Raw genomic sequence first — 26,018 nt, 5'->3', positions numbered from 1 at the left:
ATATAATATATATATATATATATATATAATATATATATATATATATAATTTTTTTTATTAAACAAATTTGGTTTAAAAGTCGTTTTATTTACTATTTAATATATAATATTAATTATTTTTAGAATTTTTCGATCAAGCACATGGAAGGTAGCCTGGCAAGCCAGACCCACATAAATGTAGGGTCTGGGCACTCTCCATAGACAGGGCTCAACCGGAGGGGTGGGATAAACGGTTGTCTTTCAAACTCCTCTCCACGCAATAGGATAGCGCTACAACCAATCAGAGACTTAGTCGGCCAGGTGACGTAGTCAGAGCGACGAAGATTTTTAACAAAAATCAGTGCACTGTGTGCAGTCTGTCAGCTAAATAATAGACATAGATGGGCACAAAACCTTTAAAAGTAAACAAAAACATGCACAGACAAATCCAAATTACACCCTGCGGCTCGTGACGATACATTGATGTCCTAAGACACGAAACGATCGGTTTTTGCAAGAAAATGAACAGTATTTATATAATTTTCTTTTTACCTTTGATACAAACCCACGTCCATCTGTCATGAGCACGAGTTTAGCATATCTATGATTCGACTCGTCACATGTGAACGCGCTTTGATGTAGTATACGCAAACACCGAAAGGGGAAATATGTAAAAAAAAAAAAAAAAAGTCCAGGATGAGTTTGCGCAAGCAAACGTAATCTTTTTCAGCTTTAAATGGGTTTGAACAACCAGGACAAGCGCAAGTAATTACCATTTTGAATAGCCGCTATATCCACAATCTCTTGTGCTGTGTAAACAATGAGTGTCGTATACACGCCACAGATCGCTTCCGGTGTTTGCGTATTCTACACCACAGCGCGTTCAGATGTAACGAGCTCCTGCTCAGGACACATGGACGTGGCTGTGTATCAAAAGTAAAAAAATACATAAATACTGTTCAGTTTTCCACGCTTAATTCACGGAACCAGGAATTCATGTCTGACTGAATTTATGGTCGCAGGTCAGACGTCATCATGTTAAGCCCGCCCACCGACTCGTGATTGGCCCGGTACATCTTGGATTTTTCGGAAATTTAAGTGAATTGAGAGTAACTAGACTGACCTTAGAAGCAAATGTAATTTGCTGCCGCTAGGGGCGCGTCTAGATTCTAGGCTACATGGAAGGCTCAAGACTCAATATTCAAAACAAATTCTTCATGACACCAAAACATAAAAGAAGATATCTTGAAGAGCAAACAATTATAAGTGGATTATGTGGGCGAGTGATTCATGACAAAATGTTCATTTTTGAGTGAACTACCCTGTTTAAAATTTTCCAATACATAAGTACCTTTTAAAGTGATACTCAGAGGTGGGAGCCACAGCAGGAGCTCCTGTGTGATATCAGCCATAGTGAATCAAAGCTAGCTTAATACTGAGCCAACTGGCCTGAGGGAAGACCTGTGTGATGGCATTTACTGGCTCTTCATAAAACAAGCGCTCTGAACTCTTCTGCTGACGTACAAAATGTGAAAGAGACTCATCAAATGTGTCTGGTATTCTTAAGGGAGGACTGCTATACGCTACACATCAAGCAACCAGCAGATGTGAAAGTCTGATTTACAGCACACAATTACTGTAAATGTGACTCCGGGAATGGACAGATGGACTAGAGAGACTGTATATGGGAGAGAAAGTAGATATTGGTCATAATAGGGGAATATAATGAAAGATCAAATATCCCAAGGTGGGGATAATGACATTTGAGCACATTTATGGAGCTCTGTAGAGACTTATGAACTACTTATGCTCTAAGAGTAGGACAGATGGTTAAAGTACATTGAAAAAAAGTATAGTAGTGAATTTAACTATAATGTTGTTCTTTTCCTATGAGGTCTGCTTATGAGGTTAGTCCAGGATTTTTGTGCCAAAAACTGTCATAATGCAGTTTTTTGAGCCTTTTGGGTTTACAGTTAGGTTCAATAAAGTTTGCAGAGCTTCATCCCTCAATAAAAGTCAAAGCCTGCTTTACAGTGTGCGGAAATGTGCTTCACAAACTGTTAAACTGATTGGGAACCTTATTCAAAATAACTTCAGCTTCTCTTTCCTAAGACTTTGAAAGGATGTGCAGAGTTGTAGGTGCTACACAAAGCCTGAAACAGCATAAAATGGGGGGATTTTCACATATTTTACTTTTGTGGCTAATAGTGTCTATCCTATTTAGTTCATACCACCTTATTGCTGTTTCTGAGCAAAGGTAGATCAGGAAATCTGCTGTTCTGAAAGTCACTGTGTTTTCACAGTGCACTGAACTCATTTGCAGTACTTCAAAATGTCAAGGAAAATGTGATTTCTCATCACACACCTACTTTAAACAGTGTTCTTACTTTCCTACTTTGTAGGAAACCAGTAAATTTAGAACAACTTTATACTGAAATTGGACCTCTGCAACACCTTGGCGAATGAAATTTAGCCATAAAATAAACATCAGCTCTCGCTTAACTTCAGCCACATTTGGCAGGTAGGCGCTTTCAAGCAAAGCTTGTGCCTCTCTGCAACTATTTAATTTCATTAAAAGCAGGAACTGGCACATTTTGTCGGTTGATTGAGACCGTTTGTCAGACAAAAGGATGTATAAATAGAAGCACATTATGAAATGCTGATGCTCGGCATATCTGTGTTTTATTATAGGAATAGTTCACTCAAAAGGAAAAATTCTGTCATTGATTACTCACCCTTAAGTTGTTCCAAGCTTGCATGAATTGCTGAACACAAGAGCAGAATCTACAAAATGTTAATTACTTTACCAAAATAAGAGTTATAATGCATGTTATTTTTTATTTACTACTGACCTGAATAAGATATTTCGCATAAAAGACATTTACATATAGTCCACAAGAGAAAATAATAGTTAAATTTATAAAAATGACCCCGTTCAAAAGTGTACATATTCTTAATTCTTATACTGTGTTGTTTTTCAGCATTTTTGTTTATTTGAGCCATTTCCAACAATTACTGTATGATTTTGAGATCCATATTTTTTACACTGAGGACAACTGAGGGACTCATATGCAACTATTACAGATGGTTCAAATGCTCACTGATGCTTCAGAAGGAAAAAACAAAGCAGTAAAATTCCGTTCAAAAGTTTTCACCCCCCGGCTCTTAATGCATCGTTTTTTCTATTAAAGCATTTGTGAGTGTGTGAACCTTCTGTAATAGTTGCATATGAGTCCCTCAGTTGTCTTCAATGTGAAAAGATGGATCTTAAAACCAAACAGTCATTGTTGGAAAGGATTCAAATTCACAAAAATGCTGAAAAACAACATGTATATAAACTTTCAAACGGGATTCATTTTTATAAATTCAACTATTATTTTCGCTTGTGAAGAGAATTTTCTCCTCAGAAGAAAGAAACTCATACAGGTTTGAAACCACTTGAGGTTGAGTATATGAAAACATTATTTTCATTTTTGGGTGAACTATCCCCCTTTATACCAGGTTAACCACATCTGAAATTGTACTCTATGAAATTAATTCTCTGACATTTCCTGCCTAAATCTATTTAACGCAACTTCTATTTAGCTACTATTAAGAAAACGGGCTTGAAAAAAAACTATAAATATAGAAAATTCCCCAAACCATGTTATAAGCAGAATAATCCGGAACTATCGGTTGGTTATGAGCAAAAGCAGGTTAAATAAAGAGAGAGTTTGTTTGATGAAGGCATGTTTAGAGGGGTAAACAAGGCTGAATTCACCGTATCCGTGGCAGGTCTGAGCACCTGCGGCTTCACTAAAGCTGAGATGTGGCCTGTAATTGCCCTGGCGTACAAATGTGAGTTAGTCACACCTAAACCAACACACACAATGCTGCGAACATTTCATGCTGCTTTTATCCAATACACTGCATTAAAGTGCCACTCAAAGAGCAGCATGCATGTGCGTCTGTTGCCATGTGTAGGGCCTTGAAATTGAGACTGAAATACCATTGCAGTGACATACAGTGGCAATAAAAGTCAACACCCTCCTGTTCTTTTCCACATACTGAGAATCAATGCCAAAACAATGACACATGGACATTTTACAAAGTAAATTACAAATGGAAGCTAATTTCTCTAAAGAAAAAAGCCATGATTGGGCATTTTCTGCTTCTTAAGTTGTTAGCAAATTGTCTCACCCTCTCTGGGAACACCCCTATTTGGTCAAATGAAGGTGAAAGATCTTTCCAAGCAGATTTGTGACAAAGGTCTTGAAAATTCCCTGCCAGGGAAAGGATATAAAAAATGGTGCCAATGAATATCTCTAACACACTGTAAAGCTCACCATTACAAACGTGACTGAATGTAAATCTTCTCAGAACTGGCAGTCCTCCAAAACTCAGTATCTAGGCAAAGAGAGCTGGAGTATGTGATGCCACCAAGAGGTCTATACAAATTTTAAATCAAACGTTTACATATAGTATAGTAAGAGCTGGGGGGGTGAAAACTTTTTGAATTGAAGATCAGGGTAAATTACTTGATTTTGTCTTCTGGGGAACATGTAAGTATCTTCTGTATCTTCTGAAGGGCAGTAGTAAATGAAAAAAAAAATGTACACATTCTCATTCCGTTCAAAAGTTTTCACCCAGTGATGCCACCAAGAGGCCTATAAAAATTTTAAATCAAATCTAAAAGAGTTGCAGTCCTCCAGACAGTGATGGGTGAAACATCAGGAAAAACTCATAAGATGAGAACAACTGCAGCGAGAAATGTAAATCTTTCAACAGAACAATATCCCGAAGAATACAAGAATAGCCACACTGAAACAACAAGGGTAATTTCCTGGAGTGGCCCAGTCAAAACTAGACTTTAAATCCAACTGGGCATCTTTGGAATTGACTTTGCACTTCAAAAATGATTCCAATCAACTTCCAAGCAATTTTGCTAAGAAAAGTGGGCACAAATTTCATGCCCATAGAGACTCAAAGAAGACTTGTATGGCTTAAAATAACATAAATGATGTCTCTTACTGAAATATGTAGTAGAAAACCCATGAAAGATTTACGTTATTTTAAAAAATCCACATTTATACATATTTTGGACTTTGGGGGGCGTCGTTATTTCGATGACATGAAAGAGTTGCACACGAGAGCTACTGGCTATTGCTATTTTTACCGCAGCACAACTTGGAAAATAAAATAGTGACACAACGACCACAGCTACTGAAAGAGCTTATATGTCATGCCATGGATATAAGCATATGCTTAAACCAAATGCCTTACCATTGATTTCCTCAGAAGGAGTCTAAACGCCCCTGGATTTTAAATGAAATCCACACTGAGAAACTCTTTCTGAGGCTGCGGCATCATGACGAGCGTTGGCATGTTTACATCCTGCCAGGATGGCATCTAGCATTTCTTGTCTCTGCCATTTGTAAGCTCTTTCAGTAGCTATGGTCGACTAAAAGCCTCAAAGGCATCAGGGCTAAAGTGGAGAGAACAAAGACGCAGGTCTTTGGGAAGTTTTATTCGTCCACAGGCATCTTCCCATTTTTTCTCCTCGTCTTATCGCTAGGAAAGCAGTGAAGACTTACATTGCTTCTCTTGTTGCCCTTTGACTGAAAATTACAACCAAAAGCCGCACAATGTGTCATCGTATCAGTATTTTATATTCCGACTTGTGTTGCGGTAAAATTTGCAACAGGTAGTGCCAGTAGCTCACTGAGTGCAACCATTTCAGGTTATCGAAATAATGGAGCCCCCCCCATAGGCCAAAATATGTATAAAATGATGAGGATTTTTGAAATGACATAAAACTTTATGGGTTTTCTACTACATATTTCAGTAAAAGAAATAATTTATGTTATATTAGACCATACAAGTCTTAGACTGGGGTGAAAGAACAATTCATTTCCATGAATGCCATTCCACTTTATGTTATTCTAATTCAAATTTCAGTTCAACTTCCTGTGTATTGTGGCCGATTCAATTCATATTCAACCAATGGATTGAAAGAAAACCTATCAAAATTTAGCATGCAACTATATTGATAGTGTTATTCGTTGTTGGCTACATTTTGAATGCTCAACATTCAATCGATGTAATGACTTTTGAATGGTAGCGAGATGTCTTCAACAAAAATACAGTGCTACCTTGTAAGCTCTAAAATAACAAGGCCTATGAAAGGCACTGCAAGGATGCACAGACACTTGAAACTGAAAATGAATAACAAAAGAACCGATGAACTGTTGGTTTTCGTAAAATAAGTACTGTACAACAGCTCTGGGTGATACTAAAAGTGTCCTTGAGTGAAATAAAATATGTCCCTTCAGCTGAGATTCACAAATGAACCCTTAGAGAAATAGAGCTGTCTGGACCATCTCTGAAAAGATGGATTAAGCGAGACCTTCTAAATGTAGAACTGAGACCCTGAATATTCATGATTGCTTTGGATGAATGATTAGTGCAGCGAAAGGTATATTTATGGAATGATACATGAGCATGTAATGAGGATTATTACATATTCATACAAAAGAGGAAATTGAATATTAGATGGTACAAGGAAGAGAGACCAAAAGAGAGAAAGACTGCAACAGAATCCAAAAAAAAAGAGGCCGAGGAGAGGAAAACAGGATAAAAGACATAAGTGACAGGAAGTAAATTGCTCTGAGCTACAGACAGAAAGGAAAAAACAGAAACGTTCCACTTAGACAGAGTCCCTGGCGAATGCCTGATGCCTGTCGGACAGAAGGGAAAGGGGGAGTGTGAGTGTATGTGTGTAACCCAGGCTGACCGGTGTACTCCGCTGTTACACATGACGATGTGACACGCTCCCAAGCGGCTGCACAGCTCCGAGGCCACGGTGAGCAGCCCAACTCCAGACGCTCCACAGGCTGTGAACTGGCACGCAGCCGTCCGCCGACACGAGATAAAACTTTCCATCAGTCTGTACAACTCATCCAGAGCATTCAGAGGACGCATCAGCTACAAAGAGAGAAAGAGTAATAGAATAACACCACAACAACATTCAATGAGATAACTCTGTTATCATTTAATCACAATCTGATGTTCCAAACCCATGGTCTGAAAAATAAAAGTTCCAGTAGAAGGCTTTCACAGCGATAGCATAGAATAACCTATTTTTTTCTTAGTAGAAGGAGCATTTTAATAATCCAAAGACCCTTTCTCTACTATAAAGGACGTTTTGTAAAAAGGAAAGATTCCATGGATGTTAAAGAGCTGGTCATATGGGAATTTGGAAAATATATTTTTGCAGTTAACTTAGCTATCCTTCAATGTAAACAGCATGCATAGTTGTTAATCAAGAAAGTGCATTAATACATAAAGATATTTTCTCTCAAAAGAAAAAGTCGACTCAGATTTGCCTTAACGAGTCGTCATGCTTTCGAATCTTCTGCCGGTTATCGATCTGCGTCACTGCATACACATTAGCATAATCCCTGCCTACCCACAAACACTTCCGCTAGTTAGTCTGTTTACATCATGTAAGGAAGACGCTGTGTCCTGTGCTGTAAAAGCAAATTTGTTTTGTTTTCATTGCTGAAAGCTGATGATGTGAGGAATCAGTGGTTAAAATTATATTTTTTTCACGATACCACAGGAATACAATTCAAAACCTTTTGTTGTGTGCTCAGCATTTTAGCAATAACTGCTTCTCTATTCTTTGCTTTTATCTTCTTTGGTTTTTAATTTTCTTTATTTGAACTAACAAGCGTCTCCGAACCACAACCTGTACGATTGATACATTATGTATTGGGGTGTGACGAGAAACTTATCCCATGAGACGAGACGAGACACGAGATTGGGTTCACAAGAACGAGACAAGATGAGATTTTTAAACTTTTTTTTAAAGAAATCCTCTATGAAATATATAGTGAAAATAGTATTTTCTTAAACACAAAATGCAAAAAATATAGATGCATTTTGATATGAACTTGTACTTTATGAAATTAAACTTCTATCTTAATGAATTATATGCAGTAATAAACATGTAAACTAAAGCTGCATGATTACGGATAAATGAAAATCACGATTTTTAAAAAAAATTGGAGATCACGATTCTCTCGAGATTCTGAAGAAAAAAGATTAGAAATGTTTATTGCTTAAGTCTTTTTAAAAATATATTCGATCAAATTTTTGAAAAATGTCAGTGTCTCAATATATAAAGATTTGTTTCACTATTGCAATCTCCTGAATTTAAATACTTTTTTAAACGCGCAGTTGTCGTCACCTCCTGGCGGAAGAGGATAAGCGTTACAATACATACAAAAGTTACGATACTTCCATTTTGATCGCTACTCTAGGCAATAAGTGTTTATACCCAAACTATAAACTTTTATCCCAGCACTTCGATTATTTAAATGTTTGTAACACAGAAATAATATTCATTATGTGGTTGAAAAGACTGTTTGTGTTGCTCTTTATGAATCAGCAGCAGCATGAATGTCTTTAACACCTGTTGACATCGTAAGCGTCAGTGGATAGACACCACTGAATCGTTGTCATTCAGGAATAATATCCCAGTTTCTAAAATATCTCTTTTTTGTGCTAATATGTGATGTAAACCATGATATTACTGTCTTACTGAAATAGTTCTGATAATTCGCTGTGAACCCACTATTTCATAAGAATGTGTTGATTAATATAAACTGTTGTTGTTCTAATTATTTAGTTTAATAATAAAGAATGAAAATGTAAAGATTAGCATCAGTTAGCCATGTTAGCACTCGGCTAACGTATCCACTATTTTATTTTTTTTTTATTTTTTTTTGGCTGTGGGCATGATTAGCTTGCATAAGTGTTTTTCAAAAATTCATTCCAAAAGCTAAATATGACGTTATTGGGGTCGTTGGAACATGGACTTGACAATACAGATGGTAGCGCTCGCTAACTTGCTCAAATACTTCTTTCTGTGCCAATCGCAACAGACTTGGCCAGTTGACCAATCAGAGTAGAGTAGGCTTATATGAGGGAGGGGTTTACAAACATTACACTTATAGCTGGTGTCGAAATCATCGACAAATGACTCTATGTATAAATGTATATTCTGAGAAAATTACAATGTTTTTAAGCCTTAGATGCATTTAAACCTGTTTAGGGGACTTAAACAATATTAGGACAATTAAACATATGACTTGCTCTTTAAAGTTTCTTCATAGAACAATCAATTGCTATTAAGAACATTTAAAGGGATCGTTTACCCAAAAATGAACTAATTCTGTCATTAATTAATCACTTTCATGTCGTTCCAAACCCATAAGACCTTTGCTTATCTTTGAAACACAATTTCAAATATTTTTGATGAAATCCGAGAGCTTAACAAAAAAAATATGACGAAATGTGTGGCTTCATAACATTACGGTTGAACCACTGATGTCACATGGACTATTTTAACAATGTTCTTACTACCTTTTTACGTCTTGAATGTATCAGTTGTGTTGGTCTATGCAGGGTCAAGCAGCTCTCAGATCCCATCAAAAATATCTTAATTTGTGTTATGAAGATGAACAAAGGTCTTACAAGTTTGGAACGACATGGGGGTGAGTAATTAATGACTGAATTTTCATTTTTGAGTTGAACTCGAGGCTTGGATCAGTCTGATTCATGAATGAATCCTTCAGCCTAGTTTGTGAATTGGATCAACTGCTTCACTTGACTCAAAAGAACAAATCATTTATGAATTAGACTGATTCGTTTCTTGTGTTAAACTAAATCTGATTAACAAGTCATTCTTGATTAAACTGTTGAGTGACTGTGTGAAGATTCTTGACCTTTTGTGTTTCAATAAAACAATAAGAACAGGGGTTTGGAACAAAATGAAGGTGAGCAATTAATGACAAATGTCATTATCTCAGCAGGTTCCTTTTTTCATTATTGAGAATCAATAAATGCATGAATGCATTAATAAACAACTAACTTCACTGTACTGACATAAACACAGATTTGCCACAAGTTCCTGGAGATCGTATAGTAAGTGATGGCACATACCTTGTCTATGAAAGCTGCTTTGGGAGCCGAGCTGGGGGTAAGGTTCGATTTATCCAGATAAAAGGCCCTACGGATGAGTAATACAGACAAGTTAGTGTAAGAAGAGAAACGATCCCATATATAAGCAACACAGGATGCGCTGTAACTTAATATGGGATTTGATTTACATAAAACGAAAGGTTGTAAGAATTCTTCAGTCTACAAACAAAGCAACTGGGAACTCTATTTTGAAACAACACATCTAAAGTACTCTGGGATCCATTCCAGATGTCAATTACTGTCTGCAGTAAGCATAACAGACATAGGTGGCAGTAGAGTAGTTGACAGAGAATGAATGTGATGGTATTCTGGTTAATACAATTATGTGTTTAAAAAAAAAGTACTTTTTATTATTTTATTTTGTTTATATGTGACCCTGGACCACAAAACCAGTCTTAGGTAGCACAGGTATATTTGTATGGGTCAAAATTATTGATTTTTCTTTTATGCCAAAAATCATTAGGATATCAAATAATGATCATGTTCCATGAAGATATTTTGTAAATTTCCTACCGTAAATATATCAAAACTTATTTTTTGATTAGTAATATGCATTGCTAAGAACTTCATTTGGACAACTTTACAGGCAGTTTTCTCAGTATTGTAATGTTTTGCATACAAGTAACAAACCATACATCAATAGAAAAGCTTATGTATTCAGCTTTCAAAAATAAGTGACCCTTATGACTGGTTTTGTGGTCCAGGGTCACATATATAGTATAGAGTTAATAGAATGAACCAGAAAAAGCTGATTTTACATTATAAATCAACCTATCACCCCTATAAAGAGGAACAATTATGTTGGTTCTGTGGCATATTGCAGCACATGTTTATTGTCAGGTAAATTAATCTACCATCTGCACCCAGCCAGGGAGAGATTTATCACGATGATATTCTCATTTGACGCGGCATTAATATTATTGTTAATTAGTCAAAGATATTAATCCTTCACTGATTGGAGCAGATGATATGGTAATGTGAAACCAGAAGTGTGGCACTATTAGAGACTATTAATAAAGCCAAATGATGTTTACAACCGCAGACTATACAGGTATTCTCTCTCTCTCAAGGGAATAAACGCACACATACTCGGAGTCTTGAGCTACTGTCATAAGATCCTACTCACCCTGCATACTAATCGAGGCAGCTCAAGTTAGCGTAATCGAAAGCATTAAGCAAAGTTCTTTGGAAACACCCTGAGGCCATCAGCTTTAAGCACTAAGAGCTTTAAACACTAATTTCGCTGATGTACAAAAGGATTTTCATCTTCATTTCATTAAGCAGCACGCAACACATCCTGCAAAGCGCAAACAAACACTATTGGAGGTTAATTGCTTTAGAAACATCTACCAAGGCCGCTATGCACCAATTCAGCTGCTGCTGGACTTCAATAGCCATTGTAGCCATTTCAATGCTGTGTAAAATAAAACAGAATTTGAGAAAAAAAAAACATATTTCAAAAGGCCTTAAAATGTAATTGTTGTTAGATTTTTTAATAAATTGCTGTTAAACTGAATAGAAAAAAATAAAATAGAAAAAAACTGAATCCAGAAAAAAACTGATTTTTTTGTGGGAAAAAATAAAACCCCTATACTATCGTTTCATTACCTTTCTCATTTATTTTGACCTTCGTCGAATGCCATAACTAAAGCTACATTACAATTCAGACCTTTGTCAGCTTTCAAGGTAAAATAACAGTCACAAGTTTACCATTTGATTTAAAAAGGAAACTAAATCAATAAAGATACGATTAAAAATTTCTAAAAATATATATACTGTATATTTATTGACGTTTACTGACCCTGACTACAACAGAGTGTAGAAAAGAGAGAAAAATAAAGAGAATGGGACAAGGCAAAAGAAAATGAACTCTGTAATTTCAGTCAGGAAGATAAATGCCTCGCAGGCTGCCGACACAAGAAGACCTTCACAATCCAGCAGTTCTGTGCCGGCTGCTTGATCATTTATGTGAAGTTCCAGCCTCTGAAGTTTTAGTCTGTGTCACCCTTCCTGCAGATGGCCTAAAGTCTCAGAGTAAGCCGCGGCCACATCCATCAGCAAAGTCTCCAAAGATGTCCTTGCCTGGTCATTTCAGAGCGGAAAAGAGCTCTGTAACCCTGGGTCACGCTACGTTTGAATGAAATCTATCAAGGATTCTTTATAACAGAAAAGTATAAAAGCCAAACACAATGTATTATGGCGTGGTAATAAAGAACAAAAGTTGTGCTACACCGGTAAAAGTTTACTTACATTTTTTAAATTTAGTCATCCTAGCTATCCAAGATGTGGAAGAGTTTGTTTCTTCATCTGAAAAGATTTGCAGAAATTTGGAGTGATGTTTTAGCATCACTTGCTCACCAATGGATCCTCTGCAGTGAATGGGTGCCGTCAGAATGAGTCCAAACAGTTATAAAAACATCACAATAATCCACAAGTAATCCATACGACTCCAGTCCATCATTTAATGTTTTGTAGGCAAAAATCTGTGTTTTAGTAAGAAACAAATCCATTAATTTTTGCACTCTCACTCTGACGGCACCCATTCACTGCACTTCCATTGGTGATGCTGAAACTTCTCCAAACTTGTTCTGGTGAAGCAACACACTCATCTACATCTTTGATGGCCTGAGAGTGAGTATATTCAGGAAATTTCATTTTTGTGTGAACTATTGCTTCAAGTCGCTGTGGTTCACGTCCTGATTTTTCTACACTAGTACAGTTTGATGTATTGCACCCCTCACTTCAGACTGTGACTAAAGAGTCCACTGATGTAAAACAATAGCCTGCTGTGTTACTCAAAGTACCACACACCAGACGGGCAAAGCGAGTCTTCACGCATCACAAAACCAAACATCCAAGTCTGGCGGCCTCAAGCAGCACCAGATGGAGCTGACGATTTATGTTACTAGATCAATCGCCCATCCGCTGTTCAGTTTCACAGTAGAGACAACAACTCATGCCAACATGCCATCACTACTGAGAACACTGCACTGACAGGGGGTGTGTATAAAGGTGTACATAGGGGCATGAGATTTTCCCACAAAATCCCATCGTACATTTTTCTTAGGGTTTCAAGTGAGTAGCACTGAAACCCTATTGTAATTGTTAGAATGACCAAGGATCAGCAATCTCCACATAAAAATGATTGTGCAGATCAAACCATAAGTCGTAGAGGCTTGAAACTTGGAGGGATGGTAGTACGCACACCCCCAACAACTTCACCAAGGCTCGCCCCAATCGGCCTGACGGGGGCGCTACAGTGATCAAAATCGCTCATAACTCCTAAACCATCAGTTGCAGGCTCAAGAGTCATATCTTGTTGGAATCCTTGGCTCAACCTTAAATTTGATCGTGAGCCTGGCAAAATTTATTTTGGATTTTTTGGAAAAACCTACTTTTGCGAACTAGTCCTAGGTTTTTCGCCCGATCAGAACCAAACTAGTTCAGAAAGACTCTCTGGAGAGTATATATCAATAATTATCTAAATAAAGTTAAACATTTGACTTACTGTTGCAAAAGTACGCCAAACAGTTCGAAAGGGACAGGGCCACTTTAAATAAAATGCCTATAACTCCTGAACTCAGAACAATTATGTAAGAGCTCAAACTGAGGTCACAGGACAAAAATCATGGAGCTTGGCCACTTGGTGGCGCTATAAGAGGGGAAAAACATAAAAATGGCTATACCTATGCAACCATTTGTCCTATTAACATAAAAATCGCTGAATATGGTCTTGGTCCAAAGTGCCACAAGTGTCTATGAGGACATTTTGCGTATCTCAAAAAACTATGGTTGCCATTGGCTGATGAAGTTTGAGCACCTATTAGACAAGGAGGCCGATCGAAACTAAACTCAGTGGGCCTTTTAGACTCACAACCCTAAAGTTCTGTAAGAAATTTGGAAGAAATCGGCCACGGCCACTGGGGGTGAAATTGCATTTTAAGGGCGTAAACAATGTTATGTTGCATGTTTTTTTGGACAGCCACGCAATATTCGCATCATATGATAGAACTCTTAATTCCGGACAACTTTGCCTCTAGAACCACTTCTGTCAATTAAATCATTTGTTAAATGATTAAGCAGATGTAAAAAAAACTAAACAAAAAAATAACTTGCAAACTTGTCCTAAGTCCCTGGAAAATAAACACTTCAGTACAATTCTATGGACTCTCTAGGTCAATAGATATCTAAAAAAATGTTGAAATGTACTCTTTGGGAAACTATAATGGGGTCATTTAGAAAAGGGGCCTGTCCAAATTTACCCAAAATCCTATAAAGCCTAAAGGAAAACTCAAAACTTCACGAAACCTGGTGAGCACATGCGACAGGTGATTCTAAACAAGCATGCAAAGTTTTAAGGAGATCGGACCACAGCTGGCACTATAACAGTCATAACAGTTAGAAAACATAATATTTCTATAGTAAATTACCTGGATTTGCCAAAAAAGCATATTTAAATCATTGTTTTATGTGGTTATAGGCTTGCTAAATAATTTCTTTTTTCATATAATTTTTTTTTAAGGCCTTGAAAGGCTTGAGCCCAGTAATCGCTGCTAGCAGTTACATTTTACGTTATTTCTACTAAAGTAAAGGAAGAAAAAAAGAAAAAAGAATACACTTATACTAAGATCTCCGAGTCAAGAAGCATAAAATTTCATCGAAGGCAGAGCATACCATCAAAACCCCCTGTGCTGTGAAAATGTTTTCTGGTTCTGGTGGGCTTACTGCGATTAATGGCTGCTATTCATGCAGGCAAATGTAATCCATTAAAACAGAGGACAGTGTTATCTCTATTAGAATGCGCTCTGCTGTACTGGTCTGTGTGTGGTGAATGTGGGACCCTCCTGCAGGAGTCGTAACTCAGCAGTGGTCTTTCCTTTAAGGCACACTGTGCAGTAACTGATGGCCTGTGTTTTCTCTCCATGGGCTCTTATGAGAGACTTTAATGGAAATGCTGGACAGGATCCAAAGATGGGCCTAAAAGCAAATTGCAGCCACTGTTTCATCTTAAATCCTAAAAAAAAACATCACTTTTGGCCCTACAGTATTTCACAAGCATTACCCAGGGCATGATTAGACACTGATGCGTGAATACAGCCTTCCTCAATGATAGTATGTAGTTGTATTTAGATGCATATAGAAGTAGTTTACTGGTTTGAATCAACAATGTTTTTAATTATTTATACTAAAATATGCTTTTAATACAACAAAACACATTTACATACATTCATAAACTCAAAAGGGAGTCATTGGACCAATAGCTGTTAAAGGGATAGTTCACCCAAAAAAAGAAAATTCTGTCTTAATTAATTACCTTCATGTTTTAAGACCTTTGTTTTAATCAAAAATATCTTAATTTGTCTTCCAAAAATGAACAAAGGTCTTACAGGTTTGGAACAACGTGAGGGTGAGTAATTAATAACAGAATTTTTATTTTTGGGTGAACTATTCCTTTAACTTAAGAATTTGACAGTGGTAATAAAAGTTAAAATAAAATTAGATCAAATAAAATAAAATGAAATAAAATCCGTTTCCGTCACTGAATAAAAAATAAAAAAGGTAATTGCGACTTTTTATCTCACAATTCTGACTTTTTTTCTTGCAGTTGCGAGTTTACATCTAGCAATTCTGACTTTTTCTCAGAATTACATCATATAAACTCGCGATTCTGATTTTTTACATAACTGTGAGAATTAAATGCAAGTTATAAAGACAAAATTGCTAGATATAAACTCACAATTGTGAGAAATAAAGTCAGAATTGAGAGATATAAACTCGCAATTCTGACTTTTTTCTCGCAATTGCGACATTGTTTCTCACAATTCTGACTTAATTCTGATAAAAACAAGCAATTCTGACTTTTTTCTCGCAATTGCGACTTTGTTTCTCACAATTCTGACTTAATTCTGATAAAAACAAGCAATTCTGACTTTTTTTTCACAATTGCGACTTTGTTTCTCACAATTCTGACTTAATTCTGATAAAAACTAGCAATTCTAACTTTTTTCTCGCAATTGCGACTTTGTTTCTCACAATTCTGACTTAATTCTGATAAAAACAAGCAATTCTGACTTTTTTCTCACAATTGCGACTTTGTTTCTCACAATTCTGACTTAATTCTGATAAAAACAAGCAATTCTGACTTTTCTCGCAATTGCGACTTTCCTTACAATTCTGACTTAATTCTGATAAAAACTAGCAATTCTGACTTTTTTCTTGCAATTGCGACTTTGTTTCTCACAATTCTGACTTAATTCTGATAAAAACAAGCAATTCTGACTTTTTTCTCACAATTGCGACTTTGTTTCTCACAATTCTGACTTAATTCTGATAAAAACAAGCAATTCTGACTTTTCTCGCAATTGCGACTTTCCTTACAATTCTGACTTAATTCTGATAAAAACTAGCAATTCTGACTTTTTTCTTGCAATTGCGACTTTGTTTCTCACAATTCTGACTTAATTCTGATAAAAACAAGCAATTCTGACTTTTCTCGCAATTGCGACTTTCCTTACAATTCTGACTTAATTCTGATAAAAACTAGCAATTCTGACTTTTTTCTCGCAATTGCGACTTTGTTTCTCACAATTCTGACTTAATTCTGATAAAAACTAGCAATTCTGACTTTTTTCTCGCAATTGCGACTTTGTTTCTCACAATTCTGACTTAATTCTGATAAAAACAAGCAATTCTGACTTTTTTCTCACAATTGCGACTTTGTTTCTCACAATTCTGACTTTGTTTCTCACAATTCTGACTTAATTCTGATAAAAACTAGCAATTCTGACTTTTTTCTCGCAATTGCGACTTTGTTTCTCACAATTCTGACTTAATTCTGATAAAAACAAGCAATTCTGACTTTTTTCTCGCAATTGCGACTTTGTTTCTCACAATTCTGACTTAATTCTGATAAAAACAAGCAATTCTGACTTTTTTCTCACAATTGCGACTTTGTTTCTCACAATTCTGACTTAATTCTGATAAAAACAAGCAATTCTGACTTTTTTCTCGCAATTGCGACTTTGTTTCTCACAATTCTGACTTAATTCTGATAAAAACAAGCAATTCTGACTTTTTTCTCACAATTGCGACTTTGTTTCTCACAATTCTGACTTTGTTTCTCACAATTCTGACTTAATTCTGATAAAAACAAGCAATTCTGACTTTTTTCTCGCAGTTGCGACTTTGTTTCTCACAATTCTGACTTAATTCTGATAAAAACAAGCAATTCTGACTTTTTTCTCGCAGTTGCGACTTTGTTTCTCACAATTCTGACTTAATTCTGATAAAAACAAGCAATTCTGACTTTTTTCTCACAATTGCGACTTTGTTTCTCACAATTTTGACTTAATTCTGATAAAAACAAGCAATTCTGACTTTTTTCTCGCAATTGCGACTTTCCTTACAATTCTGACTTAATTCTGATAAAAACTAGCAATTCTGACTTTTTTCTTGCAATTGCGACTTTGTTTCTCACAATTCTGACTTAACTCACAATTGCTCGCAAAACTCAGAGTTTATATCACACAATTCTTACTTAATTTCTCGGAATTGCGAATTTATATCTCAGAATTCTGACTTTATAAGTCATAATTGTGAGTTTATAACTATCAATTCTGACTTTATAACTCGCAGTTGTGTGTTTATATCTCACAGTTCTGAGAAAAAAGTCAGAATTGCGAGTTTATTTGATGCAATTCTGAGAAAAAAAGTCAGAATAGTGATATGTAAACTCGCAATTACGAAAAAAAAAGTCAGAATTGTGAGATAAAAAGTCGCAATCATCTTTTTAAATTTTTTATTCAGTGGCAGAAACGGGCTTCCAGACACATGAGTGTTAAAGTCAATGATGAATGTATTCTGTTGGAATATTTTATTTACTTATTTATTCTTTTTTTTATTTTTGATGTTTTATTAACACTGTCAAATTTTCATATAAAGTGTGTATTTCTGTTGGGCCAAAAGCAGTGCAACGTTTACAGGGCTCTAAAACATTATCTGCTCTGACGTGTCATTTAAATCATGCAGTTAAGTCATTTGGAGGACAGAGGCTATAAAAATTAGGAAACAAGAGCTTGGGTTTCAAAGGGCCTTAAACTTGATGGTGATCTTCAGGTTTCAGCACTAACTGAAGTAGCCAGGTGTTCACTCAGTTAAAGTCTTTACTGTGATCGTCTCATTGAAAGATAAGCACAATTATCATTCAGAATACAGTCAATATTTGCCTAAATTAAATTCATTTTTTCCTCTACACCACTGATCCAACATTTAATTTTAGTTTGGCTGATATTGTGACCTTTGCCAATGTGGTTTGTTTTTATTTGGTTTCTCTGAGGCTCACCATTGCATCACGGTCATTATCAGGCTGCCAGGCCATCATGCCTTTAAGTAGACCAATAAATCTACAAATAGCATTGGATCTCAACTGCCATCATGACCCAAAGCATGACCTGAACAACCCTTGACTAATTACAAACAGATTTGCAAACATGATGTCATGCTGGTTCGTTACAAGCTGGCACAAACGCAATCTAACAGATACACACAAACATATTTGAGCTTAAACACGTTTAGGTGTCTTCCCATTGGGGCCAGACCACTCAACCGATTTCACTTCGAGACATGTGATTAGCCAAGAGAAGAGTTTTTACCGGCTGATAAGTACAGCCATTAATCCAGCTGTCTAACACACACATCCCACAATGCAGAAACCCGACACAGGGCCAGAGTGCTACAAGAACGAGCTATCCATCTGTATCAAACCCACCACATCCACATGAGTCGCGCCGCAGAGACCACTACAAACAAGTCGCACTTCAGTAACCCAGTAAAAAACAAAGAACTTGTGGGCATGTGGAGTTTAGATTTGAAATCAGCTGTGAACGCCTTGTTTAGGAGAACAATCGAAAACCAAGTGTATTTTTAGTCTGAAACTTGTAGAATGAATCTAACAATCCACAGAACTTGAAATGAGAACTTAAAAGAGTCTTTTTTGGCTGTTCTTCATCAGCAAAATCAGCCACCGCATAAATATCGGATGCCACATCAAGGTCTTAACTGTATTGCTGACTTACTGGGTGTATTAGGAGCAGTTTCGATTCCACACTTTGAAGTTCTGTTTATGAAGGGATGCCGAGGATGAACTCAACATGAACTGGACATAAAGTTGACTTAGAAATGCTTAAAAACTACCAGATGAGACGTGGATTTGATTAAATGTGCCAACTGTAATCAAACTATTTTAATTTCCATTCCACATGAAAAGGAGTACTGTTCTCCAAATGTGCTTTTCACGAAAAAAAAAAGAAAAGACACAACTGGAGCTGACATCAACTCTGAGGGCTTGCAAAGCTATGTGCTGTAAATGTTAGTTAATGTAGTACAAATACAGATATATTTGCAACAAATGAACCTTCTCACGTAACCCATAGATATTTTATCCATAAAACAAGAGTTTTATTAAAAAGATTTTTGAGTCATTTTTGCAGTGTGTGTACTGTACACAGATGTGTTTTGTACATCATGTTTTGTAAAGTATGTACATCACAGTAAAAACAGTAATATTACATAAAATAACTGTTTTCTATTTTAAAATGTAATACATTTCTGTGCATACAAAGCTGAATTTTCAGCAGCCAACACTTCAGTCTTCAGTGTCACATGATCCTTCTGAAATCATTCAGATATGCTGATTTAGTGCTTAAGAAACATTTCTCATTCTTATCAATATTAAAAATGTATATATAATTAATTCTGAATCATCAGCCTTTTATGTATTTAATAAATATTTTTGTTTTTGCGCTTTAAGTGGTCTAAAGGGTTCACCCAAAAATAGACTATTTTAACAATGTTCTTAGTACCTTTCTGGGCCTTGAATGTATCATTTGTTGCTGTCTAAACATTGTCAGAAAGCTCTTTGGATTTTATCAAAAATATCTTAATTTGTGTTCTGAAGCAGTGATTACCGGGGTTCGAGCGCTTAAGGCAGTGGCACCAAAAAGTCCCCTTTATAGCCTCCCAAAGGGGACATTTTTTTAAATAATTATGGACCTAGAGAGTCCACAGAATTGTACTGCAGTGTTTTTTTTTCCAGATGTTTTTTTTCCTAGGACTACTTTGCAGATGTAGGTTTTTGACATCTTCTCAATCATTTAACAAATGATTTGGTTGACAGCAATGGTTCTAGAGGCAAAATTGTCCGGAATGAGGAGTTATATCGCATGATATGAATAACCACACAACGTACAATTGCTTATGCCCTTGAAAAATGCGTTATTTTGCCCCCCAGTGGCCGATTTATTTATATATTTTTTCAAATTTCTCTCAGATGTTTGGGGCTGTGAGTTGAACAGGCCTACCAAGTTTTGTTCCAAACGGCCTTGGTTAACTTTGTCAAACAAGTGATCAAACTTCGTCGGCCAATGACGGCCACATTTTCTGTGATACGCAAATGTCCTTATAGACACTTGTGGCACTTTGGACTAAGACTGTGCACATGTTGAAAGGACAAATGACTGTGCAGTTATAGATATTTTTATGTTTTTTCCATTAATAGTGCCACCAAGTGGCCAAGCTCCACAATTTTCACGTGACCTCAGATTGAGGTCTTACGTAAGTGTTCTGAGTTTGGCGAATATATCTCATTCCATTGAGGAGTTATAGGCATTTAAAAAAAAGTGGCCCTGCCCCTTTCAAACGTTCTGGCGTCTCTTTGCGACAGTGAGTCAAAAGTTCAACTTTTCTTTTTTTGGATAATTATTGACATTCACTCTCCAGAGAATCTTTACGCACTGGTTTGGTTCCGATCGGGCAAAAAACCTAGGACTAGTTAAATCCAATGATTAAATCCATGAGCCAAGGATTCCAATGACATGAGACACTTGAGACTGCGACTGATGGTTTAGGACAGGGGTCCCCAAACTAAGGCCAGCGGGCCGAATGTGGCCCGCCCCCACATTTGGACCGGCCCTCTGAACAATGCCAGAGACATATTTTGAAAATGAAAAATGAAATTAAAATAGCATAAAATAGCATTTGAGGTGAAACTAGCACTGCTTGTGGGACAGGTACAAAAGCAAGACTTCACTCATCTCCCAGTTACCCAAAGTTTTTCAGCTGAGAAACCAGTGGCCCCATTTCCAGTTGAAAAGTCTGCAGAAGCGCTGAAAATGATGAAGACAGAGTTTGATGTGTGATTCAAAAAACACAGAGGATTCTTGAATCGATTTTGCTTGACAAGCCTGTCAAGGCTGCGGTTCTCTCGGTTGGTTGTGCATCTTTTTCTTCTACACTTTTTCCTTCCACTCAACTTTCTGTTAACATGCTTGGATACAGCACTCTGTGAACAGCCAGCTTCTTTCGCAATGAATGTTTGTGGCTTGTGAAGGGTGTCAGGCCGATTGGGGCGAGCCTTGGTCATGTTGACGGGGGTGTGAGTATTACCATCCCTCCAAGTTTCATGTCTCTACGACTTACAGTTTGATCTGTACGATCAGTTTTAAGTCGAGATCGCTTATCGGTGACCATTCTAACAGTTCCAATAGGGTTTCAGTGCTACGCATTTGAATTTAAATGGAAACGCACATAAATGCAGAACTCCCATTCGCATGAGACCTGATATGTGTTTGTTATTTTCAGATCAGGTTTGTTTCGTAATGATCGCAGTGACCTCATCAGTCAGCATAGATTGACTTAACGAAGATCTGGAGATAATACACAACTTTGTCGTTAAGACATACGCGAACACACAGACCCCAGTGTAGCTGAAATTACAGCCCAAATATATCCTGGCATGTGCTTAGGATGCTCTTTTTGTAAAGACAGATGGTGGATCTTTGTGGTAAGACCGCCAAGTCAATCTCTAGGCTTTACTCTGATGAGCAATAACAGTCGTGTCAGAAGTAATGCACTTCACATTTGAACAGTAATATACAATACGTTTCATCTGGGTTTAATGCAAACAGGACTTTGTTTAATCACGGTGATGCTGAAGCAACATATCAGCTAATATTTCTAATAGAGATGAATAAGAATGATAATTCTTTTCAGGCATTATAGCTGAACGCAACTCAAACTCCAGTCTCCAGTCTAGCTTGTCTATATGACAAGAAACATATCTTGTTTTTTAGCGTTCCCTTCATGTTCTGACTGTACTATTAAAATTTCCATGAGTTCGCTCTGCAGTCCACATAATAAGCAGTCCACAGACATCCCTCTGACTTTTTTGGTATTCTTTTCTATTTTAGTTATTACCAACATTAGCAAGGGGCCTTGTCAGGTCTTGTACTTGTACTTGACAGTGAGCTCAGAATGTGATATGATTAAAGATGCAAAATGGCCAATAAATACAGTCAATCATTTACAAAGGCCAAAGATGTACAGTATACCCTGGCTTTGATCTCATAGGGGTTACTTTGTAGAATTTGACACGTTGAAATAAATTATAAATAAATAAAAGTAAATGATGAAGGAACAAACAAACAAACAAACATAAGTGGTTAAACAAAACCATTTGTGTGACAAATAAATAATCTATTTAAAAATATATCTGGCAATCCTACATCGGTCCTTTGGGTGCTAAGATCACTCACTTTCTCCTTTCTTCCTCTTTACTCTTGTATTTCTCCTTCTCCCTCCACACTCCTCTCGTTCTTCCACATTACATCTGCTCCACATTACACCAGACGGCTCCCTGTCAATTCATTTCAAGCTCATCTGCACAGCTTTCTGAAAAAGCCTCCGTCTTACTATGACTAAGCTGAATAACTTTACCTGCAGGGCCTTTCAACACCTGCATAAAAACCCCACAAATCCGAACAAAAACCACAAACCCTGGGAAATCGCATGAATGATGAAACATGCTGTCATCAGTACTGTTGCAGTTGTAATGCAAATATATCATTCTCACTATATCTGGCTAATAAAAAAATGCAGACTTACTATGACACAGCGATATAAATAATATTAATAATTTATATAATTTAAATAATTCCATTATTAATTTGAAAACTCGTAATGAAGGAATTTGTGTAGAGTATTATAAGAGAGAGATGGACTGGGCGAATGTGATTACCTGCATCTGATACAGCATTCATTCTTCAGCTCAATCTTATATTCACAATAAAACATTAGTTTTAAAAAGTCCGCTGAGGAAAGCGATATCTTTGTCCTACTATCTTTTCAACTGTTAAAGGTGATTTCCGATGATAGCGCTGCTCAATGCATTTGTTGGCTGCGTCTTAAAAGCTGTTGTTGCCATCTTTTGGAAGAACAATGTAACTAAAATCACAATCACGAACACACACACCATTTTCCAACACTAAATACAATAATTAAATACTACTATTATTTACCTAAATATTATTTATTGAATAACAGTATTTAATAAACAGCAACAACAGCCATCATAAAAGTTGCTAGGCGATTTAGTCAAAAGTACAAAAGCAGCGCTTTGATTGACAGCACTGAAGTTACATAAAATATAACATGATGAGATTTTGCCCTCAGCCAAAACAGAGCCATCAGAGCCAGAGAATTCCAGAAGAACTGGCCGAGATAAGGCTGCTCTCAGCGGGTTCATGAGCGCTGAACGGCCACTGACGCCTTGAAGTTACAAGTACAAGTACATTATCACCTAAAACAGTGGTTTTCAATCCTGGTCCTGGGGACCCACAGCTCTGCACATTTTGTATGTATCCCTTATTTGACACACTCAGTTAAGTACATGGATATCTCTCCTAACAAGCTGATGAACTGAATCAGGTGTGGTAAATAAGAGAGACACACAAAATGTGCAGAGCAGTGGGTCCCCAGGACCAGGATTGAAAACCACTGACCTAAAAAACTCTTAGAACTCATTCCGTGACACAAAAACAGTATTATTTATAAATGTTTAGTGGATTTGGGCGATCGGCATGACACTCGCTGCGAGAAATGCTGCAAGCGGAGTCAAACAAATGGCGAAACGGTTGGAGTTCTGTTATCACTAGAATATCACACTCCTCTCAGCCAATCAAATTCGAGGACCAGAAAGAACTGTTGTATAAATTGTATAAATGTTGTAAAAATCTGTCATGCTCCATATCCAGCTTTTTTAACACAAGATTTAAGTTGTTAAGGCATCCAACCCACTGACAAGTCTATTTTAAAATAATATTGTTTTTCACATTCCTAGGCACTGTCAAAAAATTGCAAGAAAATAAAAATGTATGCAGCATGTTTAGAATTATAAACACTAGCATCTAGCACATAGAGTCACCTCATTGTCATATCCATATCGGAACAGTGACATTTTGAAGAAGAAATGGATTTGCCTTTTTTCTCATTCAATGTTCACACTTCACATTCAGTCGATACAAATGCATCAAGCTCAGCTTAAAATGCCAATACCTCTGTTCAGATAGCAAGGGCCAGGATAAGGCACTGAAGGATTGTGTTATTAGTGGGATATAGAGAGGTTTTTTCATATAAATGCCAATATGTCAGAGAGCACAGTGTAGATAATGAGTCAGCATTACACCCCGAATGCTGGCAAGCCAAACCAAAACAGTGTTTGCACATAATGAGACAATATTTCTTGAGTAACCCGTCATACCTTTTCCACTGGCCTCAAATCAAGCCAAGCCTGTACTTGATCTCTGGTACAATTGGCAGGCTCGCTTCCATTCAAATCCCAAAAGTAATATGCCCCTATGGCACGCGTAATACAATGAAACTTGGCTGACCTCAGCACGCTGTAACCAATTACCGATGGGATCTACACCAAATGCTTACCTTGTGAGCTATAAAGCAAACATCAGCTCCTTGGAGAACATGTTATTAGGGTCCTACATGAAGATTATTTTCCATAAACATATCAAATTCACTCATATTTTGAGTATTAGTGCTGATGTTCAGGGTTTGGAAACAACTTACATGTTTCAACAGCCATTTTAATGTCCCAAGAGACCTCTGCAAGACTTAAACATACAACTATCGAACCGAAGGAACATGAAGGCAGTGTAAAACGAGATATCTGGAGTTAACTAGATGGGAATATATCCCTGCAGCAATGTTTCTAGAAATCCTTCCCAGAAGTGCTCAATAAGCATGGGTTTCGTATTTGGTGCCCACATTCTTTTGGCCATAATGTTTATATGAAATATCAGTCATGGCTGTGATATATAGCCAGTTTTGGCAGATGAAATTAACTTATCTTGAGGTCTGTGGGCAAATCTTCATCTCAGCATCAAACTATTATTCAAACAGACTGGCATAATAATTATGGCCAAAGAGCCAGCTTTAGTGATTTGTTCATTCTTGCTTTATTGCTTTATTTTATTTATTTTTTGATGGAACCAGTATAGATTAATGAGACCAAAGACTGTCCGTTAGATTTACCCAAAACAAATTATATCTCATGTTTAACCACTATAAAAACATCAGAGCCAGAATCAAATTCCAGAAGATCTGGCCACGGTAAGGCTGCTCTAGGTGGGTTCATGAGTATATATTATTTATATATATATATATATATATATATATATATATATATATATATATATATATATATATATAAATAAATGATAACTTAATTATTGATACCATTATTTTATTTTTAAGTGGCATTCCCAGTCCCTCAGAGGGTAGAGATCCAACTGAGCAACCATAACCACATCTCAAATTCTCCCAGAATTCCTAACTCCAACTCATCAGGACATATAATGACAGCTTCACGCTTAGGTCTGAAGATGTAGAGAAAAAAAAGAGTAGATTCAGAGCTGAAGTCTGACTGACAGGTGAAGCAAACTTACCGGAGTCTCTTGTAGTACTGCTTGACCTTCTCCAGGGATCCAGCATTGATTTGGGCCTGATACTCTTCCACTGACACATTTTCTCGGTAATAATATCCCTCCATGCTCTCCAAGGCTATAAAGAAAGATTACAAGAAGCTTTGGATATTTTTTCAGACGTTTATCTATGTATTAGTTACATTTGTGGTTTGAAAAGTTAAGGGTGGTGACTAGCATAATTCAG

General features: G+C 36.7%; 1 protein-coding gene across 1 annotated transcript in view; it reads right to left on the bottom strand.

The window, feature by feature from the left end:
• The window catches only part of prex2 (phosphatidylinositol-3,4,5-trisphosphate-dependent Rac exchange factor 2), a 157,154-nt gene that overhangs the window by 20,594 nt on the left and 110,542 nt on the right, over positions 1 to 26,018 (bottom strand). The window contains 3 exon segments of the mRNA XM_073830561.1: positions 6,751 to 6,941; positions 9,966 to 10,032; positions 25,796 to 25,910. Of these exon segments, the coding sequence (XP_073686662.1) occupies positions 6,751 to 6,941; positions 9,966 to 10,032; positions 25,796 to 25,910 (373 nt within the window).

The sequence above is a fragment of the Garra rufa genome, chromosome 24 (genome assembly GCF_049309525.1).
Source record: "Garra rufa chromosome 24, GarRuf1.0, whole genome shotgun sequence".
NCBI lineage: Eukaryota > Metazoa > Chordata > Actinopteri > Cypriniformes > Cyprinidae > Garra > Garra rufa.
This window is presented reverse-complemented; position numbering and strand designations above follow the sequence as displayed.